General features: G+C 45.0%; 1 protein-coding gene across 1 annotated transcript in view; it reads right to left on the bottom strand.

Annotated features, from left to right (window-relative positions):
* Positions 1-10,643, bottom strand: part of LOC126470981 (feline leukemia virus subgroup C receptor-related protein 2-like) — a 76,234-nt gene extending 65,591 nt beyond the window's left edge. Inside the window, exon 1 of the mRNA XM_050099026.1 lies at positions 10,353-10,643. Coding sequence (XP_049954983.1) covers positions 10,353-10,643 — 291 coding nt within the window. The remainder of the gene's footprint in view (positions 1-10,352) is intronic.
* Positions 10,644-27,198: the final 16,555 nt, after the last annotated feature.

A 27,198-nucleotide genomic window follows, 5' to 3' on the forward strand; every position in this document is an offset into this window, starting at 1 on the left:
TGGGCGAGCACATGTACTAAGGTGATAATTTTCATTTAGAATTAGATTTTACGCAGGTTTTTTGTTAGATATGAAACCCATCTCCTCTTCTTCCAACTTAACACCTGTTAGTCTGCTAACTTTATTTGCCTCAACCTACAGAACACCTATGACTGCGTATGGCATTCTGGGCTCCTTTTCAAGCTCCATACCTATGTCCTTCCTATCAACTTCATCCATCACATTGCCACCTTCCTCTCCCATTGTCCTTCCTATGTCACCATCCATAATACCAATTCCTGTACCTTCTACCCTTCTGCAGCTGTGCCCTAGAGCTCTCTCCTTTCTCCTCTCCTTTACCTCCTGTACACCGCTGATATGCCAAAACCACACCCATCCGTCCATCTCCTTCAATATGCTGATGACACAACTTTTCTTGCCCTCTATCCTAGCCTTCAATGGTTCTAGCGCTCCCTCCAAACCGACCTGGATCAGTTTACTGCTTGGTACAACCAGTGGCTTCTTCAGATCAGTCCTTCAAAAACCCAGGCAATCATAATAAAAAATGGTTCAAATGGCTCTGAGCACTATGGGACTTAGAACTACTTAAACCTAACTAACCTAAGGACATCACACGCATCCATGCCCGAGGCAGGATTCGAACCTGCGACCGTAGCAGTCGTGTGGTTCCAGACTGAACGGCCCAGAACCGCTCGGCCAACGCGGCCGGCCAATCACAATAGGATGTACCACCTCCTCATTCCAACTCCATGAGTTCTACATCACTATCTATGACCATCATATCAAACTTACTCTCACATTCAAATACCTAGATCTCAACCTTGACCATCACATTACCTGGAATCTCCATCTCCTTACCATCCAACACAAAGTCCACAACAGACTCTGCTGCCTGAAACTCCTGCCTGGCTGGACAGGATTGCATCCTTCCACCATCCTTCATACCTATAAATCCTTTATCTATCGCATCCTCTTTTACGCCAGTGTCACCTGGATCTCCACCCCTCCCAAGTTACATAAAGCCCTCCAAATCCTTAAACACCATATGCTCTGCCTCACTTTCTGAATCCACCTCCAGTGCACCATAAGAATCCTCTATGACCTCATCCCTTTCGTACATCTCCTTTTCCTCGAACACATCGATATCCTCTTCACCAAACGCCACCTCGATCCCCCTCACACGCTGGTGTCACCTTTCCTTTCCACCCCTTGCCTGCTGCCATGTCTCTACCGATGTGTCCCGCCCTTTCTGCGTCTCCAAACCTTCCATCTCCTCTCCCAAAGAAACGTTTGGTGTCTCCTCATCCTGGATAATGACTTCAACCCAATATTTATCCTTCTTTCCAACTCTGACCCTCCTCTTCCTCTCCCCTCATTCCCAGGGCTCCCTCGTCTTTCTCTCCCTGATTGTTGTTCCCCCTCTCACCCCCTGTCCTTCTCACTCCTCCTTTCCCAGTCCTTGTGCTCCTTCTTTGGCTGTTCCCTTCCCCACCCTCCACATCTCCTGTCACTTGGTGTGCTACTGGCTCCCCTTCCCTTCCATCCCTTCCAGCTCCCCCTTTCCCAGTCCTTGTGCTCCTTCTTGGGCTGTTCCCTTCCCCACCCTCCAAATCTCCTGTCACTTGGTGTGCTACTGGCTCCCCTTCCCTTCCGTCCCTTCCATCTCCCCCTCCTCCATCGACCCCCCCTCCTCTCCCTCTTGTTTCCCTCCTCTTTGGCCTCCCTCCCTTGGCAGGTCCTTTGAGTTTTAGTCCAGTTACTCTCCATCGTGTTTTGGTGCTTACCGTGCTTGTCACTCAAGTGCAGTGTGTTTGAAGTGTGATTGTCCCTTGTGGCCTTCATACTGTGAATGCCGTTTTAATCGTGCTCTTCATGCCACCAGTGTTTATCTGCTACATCCTAGTCCAGTGTCATTTTATCTATACATGGATTTTATGTGAACGTGCCTCGTCAAACTACTCCTGTTTTGTATTTTTTAACTTCCTCTGTTTCCCCTTTCCTTGTATCAACTTCATCTGTTATTCCCATATTTTATACATTTGTTTCTCCTGCGATTTTATTCAGTCTCTTGGCTGAAGAGTGGCGAACTGTGCCGCTGCCAGCCCACCCCTACCCACATGGTGTAGGGGTATGAAATAACTATAAAGAAAAAAATTAGATAGTAAGTTTTCATTTCTAGACTTCATTTTTTATGTAATTAATATACATTTTCTTCTCTTTCTCCCGTTTAAATGATTATAGTAGCAGCTGTATGAACCTGCTCGTATAGCGTAAAGCTGTCGGAATACAGGGCAAGCTACCTAATGATGACGTCACTTCCTGCTATTTCATGTTGAAGAGCCTTTTCGTCACGTTAAACTCAAAGTGAGGTCTGCGATATTTTGGTGACATGTCACGTAGAATAGAACCAATAGGAAGCAAGAAAGCTCTGTAGGTCACAAGTAGAAAGCCTGAAATCTGCAGAAAGCAAGACGCCATATTATATTTGTCACGTTCAGTAGAAGAGCGTATATTCGGTGAGTTTTATGTTACACCTTATATCCCATGAGTAAATGCTGTTTCTAAGCACTAGCACAATGAATGTCTCGATAACGAATCGGTACTGCTACGATTTGTTGTAATAAAAAGACGTGAAACATCATATTGGTGGTTAAAGAATTTTCATATGTGGTTATTTAGAGTTCGAGTCCTGCTGTATCTAAATTTTTAACTGTCACGTAAAATGTAATGTGACTTTCTTACAGAGGTGAATAAATGCTGTTTCTAAGCACTAGCACAATGAATGTCTCGAGAACTAATCGTTACTGCTACGATTTGTTGTAATAAAAAGACGTGAAACATCATATTGGTGGTTAAAGAATTTTCATATGTGGTTATTTAGAGTTCGAGTCCTGCTGTATCTAAATTTTTAACTGTCACGTAAAATGTAATGTGACTTTCTTAAGGAGGTGATAAAAATAATTTCCTTAATACTTGATGTTATGTAAATATAAGTACATTCTCTATCAGAAGTGTGGAAATGTGGGTTTTGATGGAGCTAACGTAGGAATTTTACGCGCGTCCTTTTCCGTGAACAAACTATTTTGTTTGCGGGCCAAATAAGGCTGACAACTGTCGTTGGAGAGCACTGAGAGCGCAAAATCACGTTAACCAGATCGCCCGTGTTCCAACGGCGTTGTGTCTTGTGACGCTGGATATCCTGTCTGCGTGCATGTGTACATTAGCTGTTTCTTCCCATGTGCCGAGTGCTTAACACGCAATGCGCTAGCTTGTGAGACCTGTAATATGAGACAGGTTTGGACCGAATTCGCGCGGCAGATAACAACCGTGGGCTGGTAGACGTGCATGCCTGTGTGTCGTTTTTAGGTGGTTTCCCACTTTCGTTTAGCCAAACGCTGGGCTAGTCACCAAATTCCACCTCTGACAATGCGATACACAAACAGTTGAATATGATTACATACAGAACAAAGTTTCCACGATTCACAGACGGATGGCACACATGACTTCCCTCCGTTAGGTTATCTTGACAGCTGTTGTGTCTTAATGGGCATCTGGCCACAAAGTTAAATAATAAAATTAAATTTACCATATCCTGAAAGAGCAGATCTCACGATACACTGGACAAACACTACGTAAAAGAAGGAAGAAGAAGCAGCAGTTACATGGTTTGCTTTTGATTGTAAGTAGAAAACCGCAGAGGTGCTAGGAAATGAAAAAAAAATGTGTACTACATGCACTGAGGCTAGACACAGATTCCACTTTTTCTCCCGACTATTTAATTGTTTATTTATCATAGACCAATTTCTTGGTGACAATAATGGACCGTTACGGGTATGTGAATTTTTGTGATGATCTATTTACTTTTCTTTTCTTTACGCTTTTTTCGATTCTGAACATGGAATTAATTTTAGGGTCCTCATACTACTTTTTCCTTGTTGTGTATTTCTTGCCGACTGCAGTACTTGTCCGAACACGTATAATAAGTTATCCTACTTACGCTTATAATGTTTCCTAAAGCCATATTGTGGCTGACTTCTGCCGCTGAAATGAGTTAACTGTCGGCCTCAAAAGAATTCACTGTCTATGTGACCTACGCATTAATAAAAATTATACTATCCTTAGGGCATCAAGGGTAGATAAGGTAAGATTAATTCTTTGTTTATCGACATGCACGTACAACGTTTTGTCGAAACTACTTATTTAGGTCCATGGTAAACGGCGTCTGATTGTTACCGCGAGTAACGGATAAAATAAGTTGGAGCTGTACATTGAAAAAACGTGAAGGTACTTGACTCTGAGTTGTGCTTGATACCCGCTCGAGAGATGGTGTTTCCTCCATGTGACTGCAGAGCTGTAGCCATACGTATCTGGCGGTTGTAAGAGTCCGCCTGCAGCGCGTAAACAAGACAATGAAATACGAGTCACCACGCAATCTTATCGTCTTAATCACAAAAATCCCAGCAGAATTTTATTCCTGGAATCTGAGTGATGTTAGGCAAAACTGTGCTCTAATATTTGCCTCATCCATTACGTAAGTGGTCACACGAAACTGTGGAACTTCACTCTGCGTTTCTTCCCGATTCAAAAATTCATTCTGATAGACATCTTCGTTTGTACTGAGGCAAAAGTATGTCTTACTTTCTGTCTATGACAGAACTTTTTCTCTTTCTTGCTTACTCGGGTGGAGTACGGCCTGGTGCAGTATTCTAGCAGACGCCCCTTGGGCGACTTACTTTTCAGATGTTTTTAACAGTAAACTGCTGTGTATAGGACACTGTAGTGAATGCGCGCAGGATGTTGTTGTTGTTTATGATGATGATGTTGCTAATGACTAGGGAGAGGATGAAACCCGGAGCTAGCAAAAAGGCCATTCCTCTCGAGTAACATCAAGTTCGTCTAGCTTAACGCACCCATCGGAAGGACGGATGGTCATCAACAGTGTCACAAGTCCTTATTCCCTGAGACAATGTGGAGGTATTTTGAATTTAACTTAGAACCCCGCGTAATATCTGGTGACCTGGGGTTGTGCCCCACCTCCACCTATCCTCTTGCCTGCTAGACACTCAACGTTTTTTCACGAGCAGCAATCAGCCCAGCTACATCCAAGTAGAGCACTGTCGTACAGGCGTGCCTTAGTGACGTCGGCTACGTTAATGATTGTAAGAGTAAGAAATGTATTGTTCTGAAACATCTGGTAGATGTAAAAGTTACCACATCACAAAAAACGGCCATATTGTACTTATATTCAGTACCTAAAAAGGCTTCACGATTGGAATTATTGTTTAAGTTAAGCTTATGACATAGGTTTGCAGTGAAAGATCCTGTTTTTTAAATATACAATACACAGATCCATCTATTGGAAAAATCTGTAGGTCAGTTTATGAGAAAGTGGAGACAGAGATTAATTAGTCGAATAGGAAAATTGTCGCTAACTCATACCTGGAACCTACTCATTTCTTAATATGTTTATGTCATGATAGAGTAAAACCGAGTTAACATAGTTTTTTTTAAACCGAAGACAAATTTGACAAGAAATATTTAGAATCTTACATTTAACAAGTACAAAATTAAGCGATCTAGATGGAAACTGTTTATTTCATGTTTCGCTTTCTCCGTGGCTGCAATATTTGTAACAAAACTGTCGAGCAAAACTGGTAAGTAACATAATTCGATGAAACTTGGACCATTCGTAGAAACAACTGCTAGAGTAAAGTACAGAAGGTAACTAAAAAAATAAGCAGGGAGACAAATAGAATTGACACTTTTATTCAATGACAATAATAACACTGAAGACACAAGGGATTATGATGACCACTAGACATTACAAAAGCTGGACCATGATCCTTAATGGGATGTATGATCACAGTGGACACCAGTGCATTCTCCATAACGTGCTCCCATGCCACAAATGGTGGCCACAAGGTTTGAAAGGAGTCCTTGTGGTATGGCGTTGCATTCCTCAACCAGCGCGGCTGACAACAACGGCTTACGCATGATGTGTCACTGACGAGTGACATATCTCGATGAAACTTGGACCATAAATAAAAAGAGCTCCTACTTTACAGCACAAAATATAACTGAAATAAATACGCAATGAGACGAAGAGAAATGACACTTTTATTCAAAGACAATAATTACACTGAAGTCACTGCTATTTACAATGGTCCCATGGACATTACAAAATGGTGTATAATCATCACGGACGGATGTGCATGCACTGCAACGGCCACGATGTGAGTAAGGAAGTCCTGCTTGGCGCTCCATTTCTCCACCATGGCGGTTGACAACTCCTGGATGGTAGTTAGTGCCTGTGGAGATACTGCAGTACGTCTTCCCAATGTATCCCATACGTGTTCGATGGGGTTTAAGTCGGCGAAACGGGCAGGTCTGTCCATTCGCTGAATATACTCTCTTCCCAAGAACGCCTCCGACTGCGCTGTTCGTGCATTGTCGTCCAAAAAGTGAAGTCATTGCCGATGGCACCTCTGAAAAAGATGCAGATGGAGAAGGAGTACAATATCGCAGTGACGTTGAGCGGTAGGCATACCGTGTTCAAAACTTCGAAGGTCATTACGCCCATGCAACATTGTGTGTCCCAGATCGTAAAGCTTGGACCACTAAGGCGATCATATTCGACATTGTTCCTAGGGCCATATGATGGCAGACCCAGCATTGTCCAATAAGAAAGATTTATTTTTTTGAACACGGTACACTCACTGGTCAATGTTACTGTGACACTGCACTCCTTTCCTATGTGCGTCTTTTCGGGTATGTCTTCGGGCTTCACTTCATTGTTATGGATGACAATCAGTGACTGCATCTAAATTTGCAGGTGGAGGAGCCCGTTGGAACGAGATGATATTCGACGTAGGCGCTGACCTATCCATTCCCCCGATTCAAATCCCATCGAGCACGTGTGATATGCGTAGGGTACACGTACTGCAGCACGTCCATATGTTCCAACGACCGTCCAACACTAGTCAGCCGCGCTGGTTCGGCAATCAAACACCATACCACAAGGACTCCTTTACAACCTTGTGGCCAGCATGGGAGCACGTTGTGGAGAATGCACTGCAGTCTATTGTGATCATTCATCGCATTAAGGATCATGGCCCGGCTTTTGTAATGTCCAGGGGCCATTATAATTCCCTGTGACTTCAGTGTTATTATTGTCACGGAATAGAAGTGTCAGTTCTATTTGTCAGTCTGCTTATTCTTTTCAGTTACCTTCTGTACTTTACTGTAGTAGTTCTTTCTACGTATGATCCAAATTTCATCGAATTATGTTACTTACCACTGACACATCATGTGGAAGTTACATCCTTCCTTAAGTTTTGCACACCACTGTACCAGCAACGGCACCAAGGCAAAATCTCCTCTCATCACTAAATACAACTTTGCATCATTCATCGTCCAGTTTGATCTCTTTCTATACAATCGTAAGTAAGCTGTGTAATCATGAAGTGTGAGAGGAAGCCGGCGATTGGCATCCTTGCTCGCAGCCCAGCCTGCGATATACATTTCCTGATACTCTAGTCGGACAACGTGAGTGTGATATCGCGGCCATCGACGTGTCATCAGCAACGTCTGCTCGTTTCATGGAGCGGCCCAACCAAGCATGTGCAAGGCACTACCGGAAACAGGACGACGAATATGTCCTCTTTCCTTGGAACGCAGAACCAATATTGACAAAGAACTAACACGTCTCAACCGTTGTATTGGAAAAGTTCTCGAAGCAACACTTAGCCATGCACAACATGACCTCGCTGAAACTGAGTTAATCGTATTCGTACGAATTTTGCTCCTCAGCAACGCCTGACAGCTCTACAATGCTTGTGCACCAAAGAATAAATAACTCTTTCATCCGCATTAATGAACTTGTTAAACGGATCAGTTTTTCATGGACAGTAACCAAATAATTCAATAGGTTATTGTATGGAACAACGAATTGGAAAATTTAAAGTAGACTACCAGACGACAAATTCGGTTTCAGGAGAAGCAGAGGCGCCCGAGAAGCTGTTTTAGGTCTACAGTTAACATTAGAGGGCATATATAGCAAGAACATGGACACATACATTCATTTCTGGAGTTCGACAAAGATTTTTATAACGTGAAATGGTAGTATCAACTATTTGGATAGAAGGGCGAATTGCAGCAGCAGGCACTGGCGGAATGGTCCATGACACCAAAGTCGAGGAAAGTGTAAGGTCAGGTTGATCACTGGCAACATAGCTATGTAATTTGTGTGTTAAAGAGGTAATCAGAGAAGTAAAGAACTGTCTCGTTGCGGAAGTTACTTGTAGCAGCCAGAAAATCAGCATGATATGGTACGCTGTTGACATAACAGCGGTCGCCAAAAGTGAAGAGAAATTGAACTGGGTGCTTCATGAAATGGAGCGTGCGGAAGCTGATGCGTATCCCAAGATTTTACAGAGAGTACTCTTCGGCATTCTCCACTTATTTAGCCTGGCTTTATCTCGAATCGCCGGCCGGAGCGGCCGTGCGGTTCTAGGCGCTACAGTCTGGACCCGAGCGACCGCTACGGTCGCAGGTTCGAATCCTGTTCTAGGCGACTGATGACCTCAGAAGTTAAGTCACATAGTGCTGAGAGAAGGTGACGTCTCACGACGAGGACTTATACAAAATTCATACGTCAACTTTTGTGCTGATAGTCATACCGCTTTCGTATTAGGTAAATGGACGATTATTTTACCGTACAAGAACATTAGTATGGGCACAAAGAGTTTGTCTTATCAAAAAATATCTTAAACATCAAACAGTTCAACGCTAGGTGCTTGAAAATTGATCTCCCGACGTGAATACAGAAGAGAATGTCTTCAGATTCTCTCTGGAAGCCCCTTGCTGCTAGGAGTTCTCCACCTGTAACCTGTTGTGCTGAAATTGGTTTCGCAATAATAATATTCTCTTCGCACTAATAATGATATTCACTTCGTTTCATTGTTACTTACACTACCACACATCGCGTTATGTCATCTTAAGCTGCTCTGAAGTAATCATATTCTGTGTTGACCTAACTTGTTCCAAACCAAACCATTTCATGTCTAAGATAAAATCGACCGTGCTGCGCAAACAACACGTGCATTTTGTATATTTTAAGGACGTCCTAATTGTGCACATAAAATCTTTAACCGCATTTTTTGTGTCTTAATAGTGTGTCATCTGGATGCTTCAACCATTTTAAATCTGCTGTGAAGAAGCCTCTACATGAGGGATGACAAATGTTATTAATACAAAAATTATGCTGATTTTTTTAATAAATGGACGGTTCTCCAGCTCGGACCAAATTCTGTACTATTCTCGACATAGACCCCACAATAGTGAATAAGCAGGATGAATATCGGTACTAAAAATGGAATTAAACATTTTTCACTAGTATGTTGAATACAACTGGGCACTGAAATCATGTTCCACATCTCTTCAGACAAATTTACTAATTTATGTACTGCATATTATGCAGTGTTAAGAAAATAACAGAACGTTAACATGCTCATTTCCCTGTTTTCATCCATTCATATCCCACTGAAGATATTACTGAGCGAAACCACATTTAGCTTTGAAATGTCATTTGCACAAAAATGAATAGGAAGATAAACTTTTAAGTTACTGTTCATACGGGCACTTGATGTCCCAACTCATCAACTTAATTAAAGATATGAATGAAGAACGATTTTTAATTTACAACCACATCCAACTGCTAGTCAACAAAGTGTGTAGCATTATTCAACGAACATTTTCAATAGATTTTTGCATGTACAGAAGACTGTTAATGACAAATCACAAGTTTTCAGAGTCAAAGTAAAAACTTCTCTCCTGACCAACACCACCTATACCTTGACGAAAAACGTAAGGTTTAATTAATTGTGGTACGATGACTGTAGTTCCCTGAAATGCATATACGAGTTCTTCACGTCTGCTCGATTGTTCTTGGGTTTGTAGCACACCAAACTGAAGTGGAAAATGCAAACTCTTTCTTGGAAAAAGGAATAAGGCTTATTTACGTGACCCAGCTACCCTGATCTAAGTTGAACGCAATTTTCCAAGATCACTCTATATTAATTCAGGGGTGGTTCCTATTGAGAGGCCATGGACGAGACCTTTCGCATTATTAACCTTTCTAAAACAGGAAAAATCTTATACTGATTTATTACTACGTCGTTTACTATTTGCATTTTGGCATTTCATTGTTCAGTAGTTTTATATTTCTAATTATTTTAATTTTTAGGAGTTTAATGATCTGTTCCATCACCACTTGTCATTGAAGAGGAGGTGTATTGGATTAAATATAAATAAACAGATGAAACAATCGGAAGCCAAATCGAAATTACGCTTACCTTCTGCTTGATGAAGGCGGATGCCGGAAATACAAATGGAATGTAGGCCAACATAAAAATCACTGAAGTCCAATCGACGGCATAGCTGCTAACATTGTAGTATTTTTGTATCAAGTTTCCAACTATTGCGTATTGTATCCACTGCCACGTGTTGCACATGGAGAACAATATGAAGATGGCAAGGATGACCCATCGCCGGCGGTAGACTTTGAACGCGGTCGGTTGGTCGCCATGTGGCCGTGCCTCCGCATCTTGCGTCGTGGGCGAGCCGTAATTATTCTTGATGGACATCTTCCGCGCCGCGACGTTTGCGATGGACTCCCGGCGGGCTCAAGGTGCCGGCACTTATGTACTTGGCGCCCAGTGTCACATGCCAGTGCCTAATCCCGACTCCTCTCCGTCGTCTTACGTACGCCAGCACGCGCTCTCAGCCGAGTCATGTGTTAAAGCCGAGTCGATTGTCTTTCGAGATTAGCACGTACTGGCAAACAATTCTTAAAAAAAAACTAACGTACAAGATTGGGACAAGGATTTGTGATGTGCTGTTTGAACTGAAATTTTATCATGAGCACTGAGTAACTGACTGGTGTAGCTCTAAATGATGGTAGCTTAAGGCAGAATGAGGAAAAAAAGTGTGAAGGGAAGCGACGCGGCTACAAATCTGAATGTGCAAAAACAAAAATTAATATAAAAAAACGTACTGTCACATGGTAATTTGTTAGAAATATCTAAGGGAAGTTTGCTTCAAAATTTGTCCAAATGGATTTATTTTTCTCTGTTTTCACTGATTTACAGACACACACACACAAACACACACACACACAGTATATATGTCTATAAGAAGCGCGAGGGCACCGATAAAACGGCTGTGTAACGGAGGAATACACTTCCGCACAAAAGAACTAAGTAGAGTGCTAAACTCACTATAAAGCGTAAAATCTTACTTCAGTGAGTGATTAATAAGCTCACCGGATAAAATTTTAATCGCCCCGTTAAAAGAGCAATTGGTCGCATTGGACTGACGTGTAGGGTTGTTATAATTAAACTTTCCCTAGTTGAGAGGGTCTTCATGGAAAGCGAGTGATCGTAGGACAATGAAACTTCGTGGAAACATTTATAAGGACATGTGGAAGAGAAATAACGAATAAACCAATGAAACAAACACATTTTAATTTCCAAATCAGAGGCTTACATTTGTTAATTGCGTACCATGTGCACGTTCCAGGTTAGAAACGTTGCTCAGTGTGACGATCATCTGTATCGATAACAGTCTGCAACCGCACTACTGGTGCCTAAAACATCCACATGTGACGTTGTCTACCTTTCTCGCTATGCTCATCTTCAACATCCAACATGTGTTAGTGTACCACTGATAAACCCTGTCCTTCAGGTAACCCCACAGTGTCAGAAATCACTCGGGTTCAAATCTAGTTATCTTGGTGGCCACGCAGTTTGGAAAGATCGGCCAATGATTCGGTTTTCTCCAAATGTGTTAGAAGTAGCAGAGTGACCTAACGTCCAGCGTGAGGTGCAGCTCGATCGTGTATCAAAACAGTTGAGTCGTAAGTACCTCTCTCGCGTAGGGCGGGGATCACGTGTTGGCGAAGCAGATCACAGTAACGTTTGCCATTCACACTGCTTGCCCTTGATCCTGGAGGTCTGAGTTTCCTATACGTCCCCGTAAGAGTACCGGTGCCTAACGGCAAGTCATGACACTAACGCTACTAACCACGCAAATCCAGGAGCACACAGACTAAGCGTCATTCCTATAAAGTTGGCTAACCATACGTAAAATAGCTTTCCTGCTACTCTAACTCAAGTAGCGAAAGTTTAGTTATAACCACTCTGTCGATGGTGTATAACTGGTACCAGGCGATCACGTGACCCTCCACGTGGCAGGTGGGTGTATGGAGTCACCGCGGTACGATGAGTCGTGAAAAAATCGATGAAAGGAGCAATTGTATTTCAATGCGACCGTTGACCGCGCCGTGAATGAGATTGTCCGATATTTTTGTGTACTAAAGCAGACTGTCCAAGCACTCACAGCCATGTAACACTGTGTGATAACAGTGGCTGTATGAAGATCGTAACTGACTAAGACTGAAGATGAATGACAGTCCTTGTCAGATACAATAGGTTTCAAATCCGAGACGAATTACTGCTAGCAATCAATATACGTCCACTCCAATCAGTTTCCATGCTCACACTGCGAAACAACGTGCAGCGGCCAAATTGAACCGGCTACCTCGCCAATGGACATTGCAGACAGCAACACATAAATCTGCACGTATTCAATGAGCCAAATAACAAACAGTAGTGGTGTGTAGTGTGGTCCGACGAGTCGCTGTTTTATGCCTTTTCAATTGATACAGCACGGGACGTCCAATGAGACCTTCAATCAGCAATGTTTGGAGGGTGCAGTTCAGGCTGGAAATTGTTCTGTGAGGTTCGAAAGATGTTTTTCGTACCGTGGCTTGAGCCAATGCCTTCAGGTTACCATAAACATTTACTAGGATGTTTATCTTAACATTATCGGTACTCAGGTGTTGCCCTTTCTTCTACATAAACATGATGACTATGCTGTGCAAACTTCTGCCTTCCAAAATGACAACACCCATGTGCACGGGGCTGCACGGATACGCTACTGGTTTGATGAAAACTCAGGCACCTTATCGCATCTTGACTGGCCCAGTAATTCACTGGATCTTAATCTCATATAAAATACCTGGAACTGTTTGGAAAATCGGGTCAAACGTAGCAATCAACATCGCTCCCGCAATTTAGTAGCTTTACGGGATGTGCGAGTGGCTTGAGCTGGATATCTGACGCATCAAGAAACTCGTGGACTCTCTTTCTTACCGAATTCAAGCCCTTATCATGAGTGGAGGCGGCGCTACACGGTATTAGAATTACTTTTCGAGGGGGTGACTAATTCATTTTTCATTATGCTCACTCTTAAAAACGAAAGTATCATATGCGAATTAAAGATATCTAATGCAAAGAAAGGTAGAATGAAAGGTAGAACAAAATTGCAGTTGGGACGAGGAGTTGTTACGAACGGAGGACGAAAAGACGTCGAAAAAGGCTTTATTTTACAAACACACTGGTTGGAGACATGATGAACGCCTGTGAATGAGCTTGATTCTCGATTTGACGAAAACGGAGTGTCCGATACCTTACGAAGGCGATGAGGATGTTGATGGTGATGATGATGATGATGGTGATAATAATGATGATAATGATGATGATAATTCTGGTATACCGGGCCGACAAATCTGAAAGCCCGCCACAATACGTGAACCAAGACGGCAGCCGCTAGGCGGCGCTCCTCATACACACATAGAAAAAAAGTTTTGCATCACCTCAGTTCCGAGAGTTCCGGAACCTGTGCAGAAAATTGGAATGGAGATCAACATAAACATCATTTGCACCCTTGCTTTGCACATGAAAACCACACGTTGGATGTTGTACCACCGTACAGCGAGACCTTCAGAGGTGGTGGTCCAGACTGATGTACACACCGGTATCTCTATTACCCAGTAGCACGTCCTATTGCATTGATGCATGCCTGTATTCGTCGTGTCATATTATCCATAGGTTCATCAAGGCAATGTTGATCCAGATTGCCCCATTCCTCAAGAGTGATTCGGCGTAGATCCCTCAGAGTGGTTGGTTGGTCACGAGGTCCATAAACAGCCCTTTTCAATCTATCCCACGCACGTTGGATAGGGTTCATGTCTGGAGAACATGCTGGCCACTCTAGTCGAGCGATGTCGTTATCCTGAAGGAAGTCATTCACAAGATGTGCACGATGGGGGTGCGAATTGTCGTCCATGAAGACGAATGCACCGCCAGTTGTTGTTGTTGTTGTGGTCTTCAGTCCTGAGACTGGTTTGATGCAGCTCTCCATGCTACTCTACCCTGTGCAAGCTTTTTCATCTCCCAGTACCTACTGCAACCTACATCCTTCTGAATCTGCTTAGTGTAGTCATCTCTTGGTCTCCCCCTGCGATTTTTACCCTCCACGCTGCCCTCCAATACTAAATTGGTGATCCCTTGATGCCTCAGAACATGTCCTACCAACCGATCCCTTCTTCTGGTCAAGTTGTGCCACAAACTTCTCTTCTCCCCAATCCTATTCAATACTTCCTCATTAGTTATGTGATCTACCCATCTAATCTTCAGCATTCTTCTGTAGCACCACATTTCGAAAGCTTCTATTCTCTTCTTGTCCAAACTATTTATCGTCCATGTTTCACTTCCATACATGGCTACACTCCATACAAATACTTTCAGAAATGACTTCCTGACACTTAAATCAATACTGGATGTTAACAAATTTCTCTTCTTCAGAAACGCTTTCCTTGCCATTGCCAGTCTACATTTTATATCCTCTCTACTTCGACCATCATCAGTTATTTTTCTCCCCAAATAGCAAAACTCCTTTACTACTTTAAGTGCCTCATTTCCTAATCTAATTCCCTCTGCATCACCCGACTTAATTAGACTACATTCCATTATCCTTGTTTTGCTTTTGTTGATGTTCATCTTATATCCTCCTTTCAAGACATTGTCCATTCCATTCAACTGCTCTTCCAAGTCCTTTGCTGTCTCTGACAGAATTACAATGTCATCGGCGAACCTCAAAGTTTTTATTTCTTCTCCATGAATTTCTCCACCGCCAGTATGCTGCCGATATGGTTGCACTATCGGACGGAGGACGGCATTCACGTATCGTACAGCCGTTACGGCGCCTTCCATGACCACCAGCGGCATGCGTCGGCCCCATATAATGCCACCCCAAAACAGCAGAGAACCTCCACCTTGGTGCACTCGCTGGTCAGTGTGTCTCAGGCATTCAGCCTGACCGGGTTGCCTCCAAACACGTCTCCGACGATTGTCTGGTTGAAGGCATATGCGACACTCATCGGTGAAGGGAACGTGATGCCAATCCTGAGTGGTCCATTCGGCATGTTTTTGGGCCCATCTGTACCGCGCTGCATGGTGTTGTGGTTGCAAAGATTGACCTCGCCTTGGAAGTCGGGATTGAAGTTGCGCATCATGCAGCCTATTACGCACAGTTTGAGTCGAAACATAACGTCCTGCGGCTGCGCGAAAAGTATTATTCAAAATGGTGGAGTTCCTGTCACGGTTCCTCAGAGCCATAATACGTAGGTAGCGGTCATTCACTGCAATAGTAGCCCTTGGGCGGCCGGAGCGAGGCAAGTCATCGACAGTTCCTGTCTCTATATCTCCTCCATGTCCGAACAGCATCGCTTTGCTTCACTCCGAGATGCATGGACACTTCCCTTGTTGAGAGCCCTTCCTGGCACAAAGTAACAACGCGGACGCGATCGAAACGCGGTATTGACCGTCCAGGCGTTGTTGAACTACAGTCAACACTAGCCGTATACCTTTTCCCTGGTGGAATGACTGAAACTGATCGGCTCTCGGACCCCTCCCTCTAAGAGGTGTTGTTCTTGCATGGTTGTTTACATCTTTGGGCGTGTTTAGTGACATCTCTGAACAGTCAATGGGACTGTGTCTGTGATACAATATCCAAAGTCAACGTCTATCTTCAGGGGTTCTGGGAACCGGGGTGATGCGAAACTTTTTTGTTGTGTTTATTAGCGTGCGCTGCTGTCCAAGCCTGAGCGCCAGGCGCGGGCCGCGTCTCAAGCGCCAGCCTATCACCGCCCGTCAACAGCGGCGGGGTCCAGATCTCAGTCGTGTTCCGACTGCGCCTACGCATCGCTCGTTGTACGCAACGTTGCTTTAGCTTCACATATTGCTACGCCTAGGTTCGCGATTTGGTTTACACTCCGGACTTGTCATTCCGTCTTGTTGTCCTGTTGTTCGTCCACCGTTGTCGTTGTCGTTGTGCTTTATTCTTTGTCCTTGGTGGGTTTTGGCTACTCACCTTTCGACGCTCTCGACCGGTCGCCAATATCTCCCGATCGTGTCGTATTCCGGTTACTATAATGATTCCCTTGAAAAGGACACAGCCGACATTGATTCCGATCCTAGCTTGTCCTCGCCCATAATGTTCTTAATGTTTACGAGACACTAAACCCTAATCTCTCACCCTACTCTCCTTCCTGCCAATTTAGTTCAGAGCTGCAACTCCATTTCAAGAAATGCAGTGATATTTTTGCCACTTGTTCCAACTCTCAGTCTCAGCCCGCATCTCGTGGTCGTGCGGTAGCGTTCTCGCTTCCCACGCCCGGGTTCCCGGGTTCGATTCCCGGCGGGGTCAGGGATTTTCTCTGCCTCGTGATGGCTGGGTGTTGTGTGCTGTCCTTAGGTTAGTTAGGTTTAAGTAGTTCTAAGTTCTAGGGGACTGATGACCATAGATGTTAAGTCCCATAGTGCTCAGAGCCATTTGAACCATTTGAACCAACTCTCAGTCTCTCACTTTCCACCAGCCCTCTACCAGGGTATTTTCGTCTCCGCATTGGTGTGAAATCTAAACTTCCAACGATGAAAACTATACCAATCAAACAATAAAAATAATATTAATATTAAAACCGTTTCTAATTACCTCGATGTCAAGTTGACGTCCTTACCTTTCGTTTCTTCAAACTTCCATAAAAACTTCACAGAACTATTACTGAACTATTACAGCCACTCTCTTTCCTCGCTAGTCGACAAATTCCACTTGTGGAATGCATTGCCGGTCGCCTTATGACACATACTTCTTAACTTACAAGTTGCTAGTAATGATGTATGAAGCGGTTCTGCGCGCTAAAGTCTGGAACCGCGCGACCGCTACGGTCGTAGGTTCGAATCCTGCCGCGGGCATGGATGTGTGTGATGTCCTTAGGTTAGTTAGGTTTAAGTAGTTCTACGTTCTAGGGGACTGATGACCTCAGAAGTTAAGTCCCATAGTACTCAGAGTCATTTGAACCATTTTTTTGATGTATGAACAGCTGTGACAACAGCTTTAACACTGCAGACACGTGTGCCTTTTTAGAATAGAGGCCCATACTTTGTTGAAGAATCGGTAAGACTTGGGAGGAGAACAACATCTTAGAGAAAGACTTCCTTGTTTGCAAGACCCGCTGTTTACAAGTGGATACATCCACGACGATACCTGACAGAAAACCCATCAAAACATCATGCTGCCTTTCGTCTTAATTTATGCTACGAATCAAAAGCAGGAACGCACATGGAACCTGATACCCAATGGGGAAATGGCACAAGGGTTAGGAAGGCTCACCTAGAGCACTCAGTGTGTGTGGCTGGAAGCCTCATTTAACATGTTGAAAAGGCTGTTTCTGCAGCCATTGGGGGAACTGGGTGAGCCATGCGTGGCTCGTATTCGCGCCATCTCTTATTTTACATCCTTTTTTTTACCATACTGCCACCTCGTTATGTTAGTTTCAATTTCTGTTGGATCTGAGTTGCTGCTTTGCCTGCCCGTGAGCGGCAGCAGCAGTGCTTATCAATATAGCCCTGCCGTATTATCTTTACAGACTGCTATTAGTTCCCCGTTGACATCTGTCGTGCAGCGAGTTGGAACGCGCCTGCAGTGCAGTTCGGACCTGGGAGTCGTAGAGAGGGGACGCGGCGGAAGTCGGTCAGGTTGGAGCAGTAGTGAGGCTTGGATAACCATGACGCGCCCGACTGTCGCCAGCACACATGACTTGAACTGGGGACGGTCTTGGTTGATCGTCGGTTGGTCGGCTTGCCAGACGACGTGTATTTGCTCGCCGGTCCCTTATGTGTGGGCGGTGTGTGTCTCAACTCGTGGTTTGGCCATGTCATTGCTCGGTCACTGCTTTTAGCATTGGTTGCGTTCTTCGCCCTAGTGTTTGTGAAATTGTGTGTAGCTTGTGATGTCGGCTGCTCAGTTATTTTGTGCTGTCTCCATGCTGGTGTGTAAGGAGTCGGTCGGTTGGCGTTGAGCAGCGAGGAAATCTCCGCGGGGCTTGGTTTGGCCGGGCCCCGCTGGCGGTCTCTACGCAGTGTTGGAGTGTGTGGCGCTGTTCCCATTGCTACGAGGTCCGTGGCTCACCGCAACCCTGGAAACGAAAGTTGAGTTTGGATTTAATTTACGAGCAAGTCAAGACAGTACACATTGTGCCATTTGGTTCTCGTCGTTGGCTGTTGGGACATTCCCATGAGCAACACCGTATGTGTTCGAGTTGGCGAAGGTTTAGCTACCGTACAGTGGAGTCTAACAATATTTGGTTATTTGCAATTGAAGTGCACCAGTGGAATTTTCTGCCTTGTGGCCGTTAACGTTCCGGTTACCTGCCCTGGCCGTTGACGTAAACTTAGGCAGTGTCCTTTCCTCACCGTGTTGTCGCTGTCCAGCACGGTGTGTAGTTCGAAAGCTTAATGTGGGTGATTGAGGGCGTCCATGCCTTTTACGTTTGCATTGAACTCCCGGTTGTGTTTTGGTCGAGTGGAGCGCAAGTTACCTTGTCGGTGGGTCTGTTGGTTGGGTTGTCGTCGGATCGAGAATGGTTGAGCCGACTGCCTATCTCACCTAAGTGAAAGTTAGTATTTCAAGTGCTGTCTGACCTACGAAACTTCTGAGCGCCGTTAGCTGCACTGCCTTTTCTTATTTTCTGTTGTGTGTATTTGCATGGCTCATAGCCGATGGTTTTGAATTAAAGCTGAAGCCTGCAGCCGCTTTAAAATTAAAGTTCCTTGCTTGTCAAGTGTTAGATTTTTTGGGGCCTTCAGCCTAATTTAAGATAAGGCTTTGTTGTTTAAATTTACACTACCGGCCACTAAAATTGCTACACGAAGAAGAAATGCAGATGATAAACGGGTATTCCCTGGACAAATACATTATACTAGAACTGACATATGATTAAATTTTCACGCAATTTGGGTTCATACATCCTGAGAAATCAGTACCCACAACAAAGACCTCTGACCGTAATAACGACCTTGATACGCCTGGGCATTGAGTCAAACAGAGCTTGGATGGCGTGTACATGTACAGCTGCCCATGCAGCTTCAACACGATACCACAGTTCATCAAGAGTAATGACTGGCGTATTGTGACGAGCCAGTTGCTCAGACACCATTGACCAGACGTTTTCAATTGGTGAGAGATCTGGAGAATGTGCTGGCCAGTGCAGCAGTCGAACATTTTCTCTATCCAGAAAGGCCCGTACAGGACCTGCAACATGCGGTCGTGTATTATCCTGCTGAAATGTAGAGTTTCGCAGGGATCGAATGAAGGGTAGAGCCACGGGTAGTAACACATCTGAAATATAACGTCCAATGTTTAAAGTGCCGTCAATGCGAACAAAAGGTGACCGAGACGTGTAACCAATGGCACCCCATACCATCACGCCGGGTGATACGCCAGTATGGCGATGACAAATACACGCTTCCAAAGTGCGCTCATCGCGATGTCGCCAAACACGGATGCGACCGTCATGATGCTGTAAACTGAACTTGGATTCATCCGAAAAAATGACGTTTTGCCATTCGTGCACCCAAGTTCGTCGTTGAGTACACCATCGCAGGAGTTCTTATCTGTGATGCAGCGTCAAGGGTAACCGCAGCCACGGTCTCCGAGCTGATAGTCCATGCTGCTGGAAACGTCGTCGAACTGTTCGTGCAGATGGTTGTTGTCTTGCAAACGTCCCCATCTGTTGACTCAGGGATAGAGACGTGGCTGCACGATCCGTTACAGCCGTGCGTATAAGATGCCTGTCATCTCGACTGCTAGTGATACGAGGCCGTTGGGATCCAGCACGGCGTTCCGTATTACCCTCCTGAACCTACCGTTTCCATATTCTGCTAACAGTCATTGGATCTCGACCAACGCGAGCAGCGATGTGTCGCAATACGATAAACCGCAATCGCGATAGGCTACAATCCGACCTTTATCAAAGTCGGAAACGTGATGGTACGCATTTCTCCTCCTTACACGAGGCATCACAACAACGTTTCACCAGGCAACGCTGGTCAACTGCTGTTTGTGTTTGAGAAATCGGTTGGCAACTTTCCTCATATCAGCACGTTGTAGGTGTCGCCACCGGCGCCAACCTTGTGTGAATGCTCTGAAAAGCTAATCATTTGTATATCACAGCATCTTCTTCCTGTCGGTTAAATTTCGTGTCTGTAGCACGTCATCTTCGTGGTGTAGCAATTTTAATGGCCAGTAGTGTATTTTACCTTGAGTTTTAAGTCATGGGGTCTTCAGCCGTTTTTTAATTTAGGGTCTTTGTCTTTCGAGCATCAGACTGTTTGGGGCCTTAAGCCTAATTGAAGATAAGGCCTTCTGCCTTGTGTTTCTTTTTTTATTTAATTTTACCTTGAGTTTTAAATCATGGGCCTTGAGCCGTCTTTAAATTAAGGTTGTTGCTTTTTAAGTGTTAAATTTCTGGGCCTTCAGCCAAATTATAGAACTTACTTGACGCGAGGACTTCTGCCTTCTAAATATTCTCTTTGGCGTCTGAATTTTGAGTTAATTGCTTTTAGCCGTTTTTTTTAAATTAAATTGGTTGTGCCCTTAAGGCATAAGATAGTGTGTCATATTCAGCCGATAACTAAGTTCAAGGATTTGTTCCGTAATGTTTGGCCAAATAAATAAAGTTATATGTGTTCTAGTGTAACTGACAGCCGCTCATTTTGGCCTCTTTCCACAATTCCAACTACCTCTCCTTTCCTGCTGCGTATCGTTGGGTTCAACTAGCTACAGTAAGAGTCAGACGTTAGAACAATAACTGCCTGTCATCTAAGCTCAAAGGTTGTATTTTGACCATTAAAGCGACTAGCAGAGAAGATTGAGCCATTATTGTTTGCGGAATTTCAACGAAGCACGCAATATGCAACATTGTCCCCATAACTGATCGTGGCCCATTGGTTCCAAGTCGAATGGAATACTACAGCCAGAGACATCGAATAGACTAATAAATATCCTAGCTGATACACTAGCGAAGCTTTTGCAACTAAATCCGAGGGACTAAATTACTCCTAAAATGCAGTGGAGATAATGTAATTCATTGGTGCGCTAAACTGAAGGACGAAAGTAACTTTCACATGCCGTATCAATGAAAAGTAACATACCTCATTGAAACTTGGACCTTCCACAGACAGAACTGCTACAGTGCAGCACAGAAAGTAACTGAAAGAAGTACGTAATGAGACAAACAGAAAAGACGCTTTTATTCAAAGAAGTCGCCAAGATTTATAATTGTCCCCTGGACAATACAAAGGGCCGGTTTGGTTCTTAACAGGTTGAGTGATCACCATGGACGACAATGCATGCTCTGCAACGTGTTCCCATGTTGGATACAAAGTTGGTAAGGAGTTCTTGGGGTAGAGCTCTCCATTCCTCTGCCAGCACAGTTGACAAAATATAGACGGTGGTGCCACAATACATCTCCCCAAGGCACCCCACTCGTGCTCAGTGGGATTTAAGTCTAGGGAACGGGCAGACCAGCCCATTCGCCGATATCCTCTCCTGCCAACAGATCCTGCACCTGCACTGTTCGATGGGTTGGCGCACTGTCATTCGTTAAATCAATTCAGGGCTGAATACCATCCTGAAAAGATGCACATGGGGAAGCAGTGAGGTGTCATAATAACGTTGACCACTGAGTGTACCAGGTTCAAAACATTTCGAGGTCAGTACACCCATACAACATTATGGCTTCCCCCATCATAACACACTGAGAGCAAAAACTATCGTTTTCGATTATGTTCCTGGATGAATTATGTAAGTAGTCGGGAGATGGCAGTGCTGGTGCAATTTTGATATAAAATTGCTATGCAAATTAATGAAATTGATCAATTAGTCCCCCTAGCCACTCCCACCCCCACCCCTTGACGATGTCATGTGTTTTCCTCAGCCTGCACAGTGTGGCTGGTTCGAGTCCTCCCTTGGGCATGGGTGTGCGTGTTTGTCCTTAGGATAATTTAGGTTAAGTAGTGTGTAAGCTTAGGGACTGATGACCTTAGCAGTTGAGTCCCATAAGATTTCACACACATTTGAACTTTTTTTTTTCAGTTTGCACGTGGGCTCCAGCGCCCTCACCCTCTCCACCAGCCCCCTCCTCCCCTCTCCTACCTACCGTATTGGCGAGAATTTCGAATTTTGGCACCAATTCCGAATTTTCGCTGTACAGTTCAATTGTCAGTTCAGAGGACATAAAATTAACAGAAATTGTTCACAGAAATTGTTTTTAAAACCGAAATAGATGGTAGAAATCGAAAGAATGAAACAATTCATAGGATGGGAAATTGGAGAATTATGCTCTGGTAAGGACGTAATTTGTATTTAATGGGACACGGATACTCTTGTTTGACTTCTAATCGCTTCCTTGCTTTGCATTTCAAAGGACAGGGATACTCTCGTTTAACTTTCGATAGCTTCATTGCTTTGTATAGTGCGATTGCAAGTCAATAAGACACTCCGCGGTGCGCTGCCAGGCTAGTCCAACACTGTTGTAGCTGCCTCTGCGCCACCAGCACCCCCCCCCCCCCCCCCCATCACACTCACAACAGGTAGCAGGCGTCACCTAATCTTGCTGGCTCGGGCCCTTCCCAGCCAGGCCGCATCCATGACGGCTGCCTGCCCCTGTCTTCTGGCCTGCTGCAGGCAGTTTGACATGAAAGGTGCCACTTGCCAGCAAACAAAGGATGTTTTCCTTAGATTTTATCCTCTCCCCACAGGTGCAATTTTTTCCTCAAACGCCTGCACCAAGCTTGGTTGAAGAAATAAATAAGTCAAGTTATAATCTACTGGTTGGCCCTCTTAGTTCCTGTTGGTCCTCTGCAAAATAGAGGGTGAAGTCTGAAGGTATATGAAACGCAACTCCACTAGAATAATCATCAGTCTTTGACAGTGCCTAGTTGTTCAAATGGCTCTAAGCACTATGGGACTTAACATCTGAGGCCATCAGTCCCCTAGAACTTAGAACTACTTAAACCTAACTAACCTAAGGACATCACGCACATCCATGCCCAGGGCAGGATTCGAACCTGCGACTGTAGCAGCAGCGCGGTTCCAGACTGAAGCGCCTAGAACCGCTAGGCCACACCGGCCGGCTGCCCAGTTGTGTCAGTGTAATTCTTGCAATATGAAATGGTCAGCCAGCAGTGACGCCAGCGGTAGTGCTAGTGGGAAACGGCCAAATTTGGGGCAATTTCGATGTAAGAGTTTATAAAATAACATTATGAATTCAAACTGTGACAGTATTCAAATTTTTCGAAATTGTGATACATTTTGGAAACAAATGGTTATAAAAGTTCTTCTTCATTACCATTACAACATTCATTTCCGAAATTTTGTTAGAACTAGAACGCCAGTTGGAAGCTGAAAGTCTCCAGCAAGCGGAGGAGTTTGTGCTACCATCATGTAAGAACATCTCAAAATTCTGTGTGTGACAGTATCTCTTAAAGTATTAAAATTGTAACAAGTGTTTATAACATTTCTACTGTTGTTCTAGCATTAGAGCAACAGCAGCTGGAAGAGTTTATGCTAACATCATGTAATTACATCTCCAAATTCTGTGTGATAGTTAACATGTTCTCAAAACAGCTCTTGATGTATTCAGATCGTAACAAGTCTTTATTAGACTTTTGACCTCACTGTTGCAGCATTAGAGCAGTTACCGATGAACATTGAGCTGCTGTTGCAGACTGAAATGCAGCAGAACGTAAGTACAATTCTAATAAATTGCCATTAGACTTTTTTTCATTGTATATAGTTTTGCGAGGTATATATTACTCATTGTTGTAGATGATGCTGCAGATCAAGAGGAAAATGAGATTCTAGTAGGGGTATGCGTCGAAAATGATGATCAGGAGTTACCAATTTCATCTGGTATGAAATTTTTATTTATTTTGTTGTGGGTTGGCAGGAGAACCAACACTGGGTTACTAGAGGAAGCCGAAAGGCACGCGTTTTAGCTCACGCAGGCTGGCGTGAGGTCTGGAACAGGACAAGGAAATTAGACTTTAGAAAAACGGACGTAGCTGGTGGAATACTTAACTTTAATCCATTAATGATGAGCGTCGCTCTTGACTGTACATTATTCGCAATATCAATAGTAACTGAACATGGCGCCTTGCTAGGTCGTAGCAAATGACGTAGCTGAAGGCTATGCTAACTATCGTCTCGGCAAATGAGAGCGTATTTTGTCAGTGAACCATCGCTAGCAAAGTCGGTTGTACAACTCGGGCGAGTGCTAGGAAGTCTCTTTAGACCTGCCGTGTGGCGGCGCTCGGTCTGCAATCACTGATAGTGGCGACACGCGGGTCCGACGTATACTAACGGACCGCGGCCGATTTAAAGGCTACCACCTAGCAAGTGTGGTGTCTGGCGGTGACACCAAATTTAATCTACACTCCTGGAAATGGAAATAAGAACACATTGACACCGGTGTGTCAGACCCACCATACTTGCTCCGGACAGTGCGAGAGGGCTGTACAAGCAATGATCACACGCACGGCACAGCGGACACACCAGGAACCGCGGTGTTGGCCGTCGAATGGCGCTAGCTGCGCAGCATTTGTGCACCGCCGCCGTCAGTGGCAGCCAGTTTGCCGTGGCATACGGAGCTCCATCGCAGTCTTTAACACTGGTAGCATGCCGCGACAGCGTGGACGTGAACCGTATGTGCAGTTGACGGACTTTGAGCGAGGGCGTATAGTGGGCATGCGGGAGGCTGGGTGGACGTACCGCCGAATTGCTCAACACGTGGGGCGTGAGGTCTCCACAGTACATCGATGTTGTCGCCAGTGGTCGGCGGAAGGTGCACGTGCCCGTCGACCTGGGACCGGACCGCAGCGACGCACGGATGCACGCCAAGACCGTAGGATCCTACGCAGTGCCGTAGGGGACCGCACCGCCACTTCCCAGCAAATTAGGGACACTGTTGCTCCTGGGGTATCGGCGAGGACCATTCGCAACCGTCTCCAAGAAGCTGGGCTACGGTCCTGCACACCGTTAGGCCGTCTTCCGCTCACGCCCCAACATCGTGCAGCCCGCCTCCAGTGGTGTCGCGACAGGCGTGAATGGAGGGACGAATGGAGACGTGTCGTCTTCAGCGATGAGAGTCGCTTCTGCCTTGGTGCCAATGATGGTCGTATGCGTGTTTGGCGCCGTGCAGGTGAGCGCCACAATCAGGACTGCATACGACCGAGGCACACAGGGCCAACACCCGGCATCATGGTGTGGGGAGCGATCTCCTACACTGGCCGTACACCACTGGTGATCGTCGAGGGGACACTGAATAGTGCACGGTACATCCAAACCGTCATCGAACCCATCGTTCTACCATTCCTAGACCGGCAAGGGAACTTGCTGTTCCAACAGGACAATGCACGTCCGCATGTATCCCGTGCCACCCAACGTGCTCTAGAAGGTGTAAGTCAACTACCCTGGCCAGCAAGATTTCCGGATCTGTCCCCCATTGAGCATGTTTGGGACTGGATGAAGCGTCGTCTCACGCGGTCTGCACGTCCAGCACGAACGCTGGTCCAACTGAGGCGCCAGGTGGAAATGGCATGGCAAGCCGTTCCACAGGACTACATCCAGCATCTCTACGATCGTCTCCATGGGAGAATAGCAGCGTGCATTGCTGCGAAAAGTGGATATACACTGTACTAGTGCCGACATTGTGCATGCTCTGTTGCCTGTGTCTATGTGCCTGTGGTTCTGTCAGTGTGATCATGTGATGTATCTGACCCCAGGAATGTGTCAATAAAGTTTCCCCTTCCTGGGACAATGAATTCACGGTGTTCTTATTTCAATTTCCAGGAGTGTATTTATTTAATTTTTTCGTAGTTATATATAAGCAATATCTCACTGTAGTCAAATTCAGTACAAACTTTCTTGCTGTTTTTTCTGACAATCAATATCTTGTTGTAGACGACTTTGATGAGATGGATCGGTGGCTCCATAAGGACCACATTTCTGGCAAGGGTGAAATGCCTGAGTCAGAGTGTGGGGTGGTGGCTCCTGAAAGGCAATGTGATTTCTCCATTCTGGAACAGGAGTTGGAGATATTTGACTAGGTGGGAGAACAACCAGGAAGATCGTCTGAACTGCTCAGTCCTGGAATCCAGAGTGTAAAAGGTGATTATAATGTGACCATTATCGTTACAGCATATAATTGTTATTCTGGAATGCTTATGTACTTAATTGTTATTGTTTGTTTACAGCATATGTTTCAAAAAATCTTGAGCCTTGTGCTTAATTTTTTCTGTTATTCATGTCACAAATGTGCCACCAACACTGCCACAACAACAGCTTGCTGTGGCATGTGCACCTTGAGTGGTGGTTGTGGGGGCAGATATCAAACATGCACCCTAGCAGCATGCACCGCTGTGCAAAGTGCCACTCCTTGCTGTGCGAGATGTGCCCACAGCTGCTCCAGTACCAGCTCCTGAGCCACTGTATACCCTCTGGCGACTGTGTGTGGTTCAGTCAGAGCAACGATCTCCCACCCGACAGGATGATGATGGTGTAGGTTTCAATATGCTGCAGCATCAACGGGCACCCTCGCCACAACCTGAAAGCGCCTCGCCCCCAATGCCGTCATCCACCTGCTGGACGCAGTCGTCTCCTTGTTGTGGTATTAATGATAATGAACCTGCGGCTCTGGTAGTGCTCTATCCCATCCTGTAGTGAAGGACATCAGATTGGCGGTGTCATCAGCCCTCTAGAATATTTAGCGGTTGCTAGGGCCTTTGAGGGGAGTATCTCATTTAATGGAATTGAGGATCCGGTTGGGGGGTATCGCAACCCAGTCAGGTTTCGAGAAGCATGCCTCCCAGTGCTGGAGACAGAGCTCCTCAAAGCACTACTCTGCAGTGAGTTGACTCACCCACCCAAACAGCAGGGAGCTGCTGAGGAGAAAACTTG

This window comes from Schistocerca serialis, chromosome 3 (genome assembly GCF_023864345.2).
Source record: "Schistocerca serialis cubense isolate TAMUIC-IGC-003099 chromosome 3, iqSchSeri2.2, whole genome shotgun sequence".
Taxonomy (NCBI): domain Eukaryota; kingdom Metazoa; phylum Arthropoda; class Insecta; order Orthoptera; family Acrididae; genus Schistocerca; species Schistocerca serialis.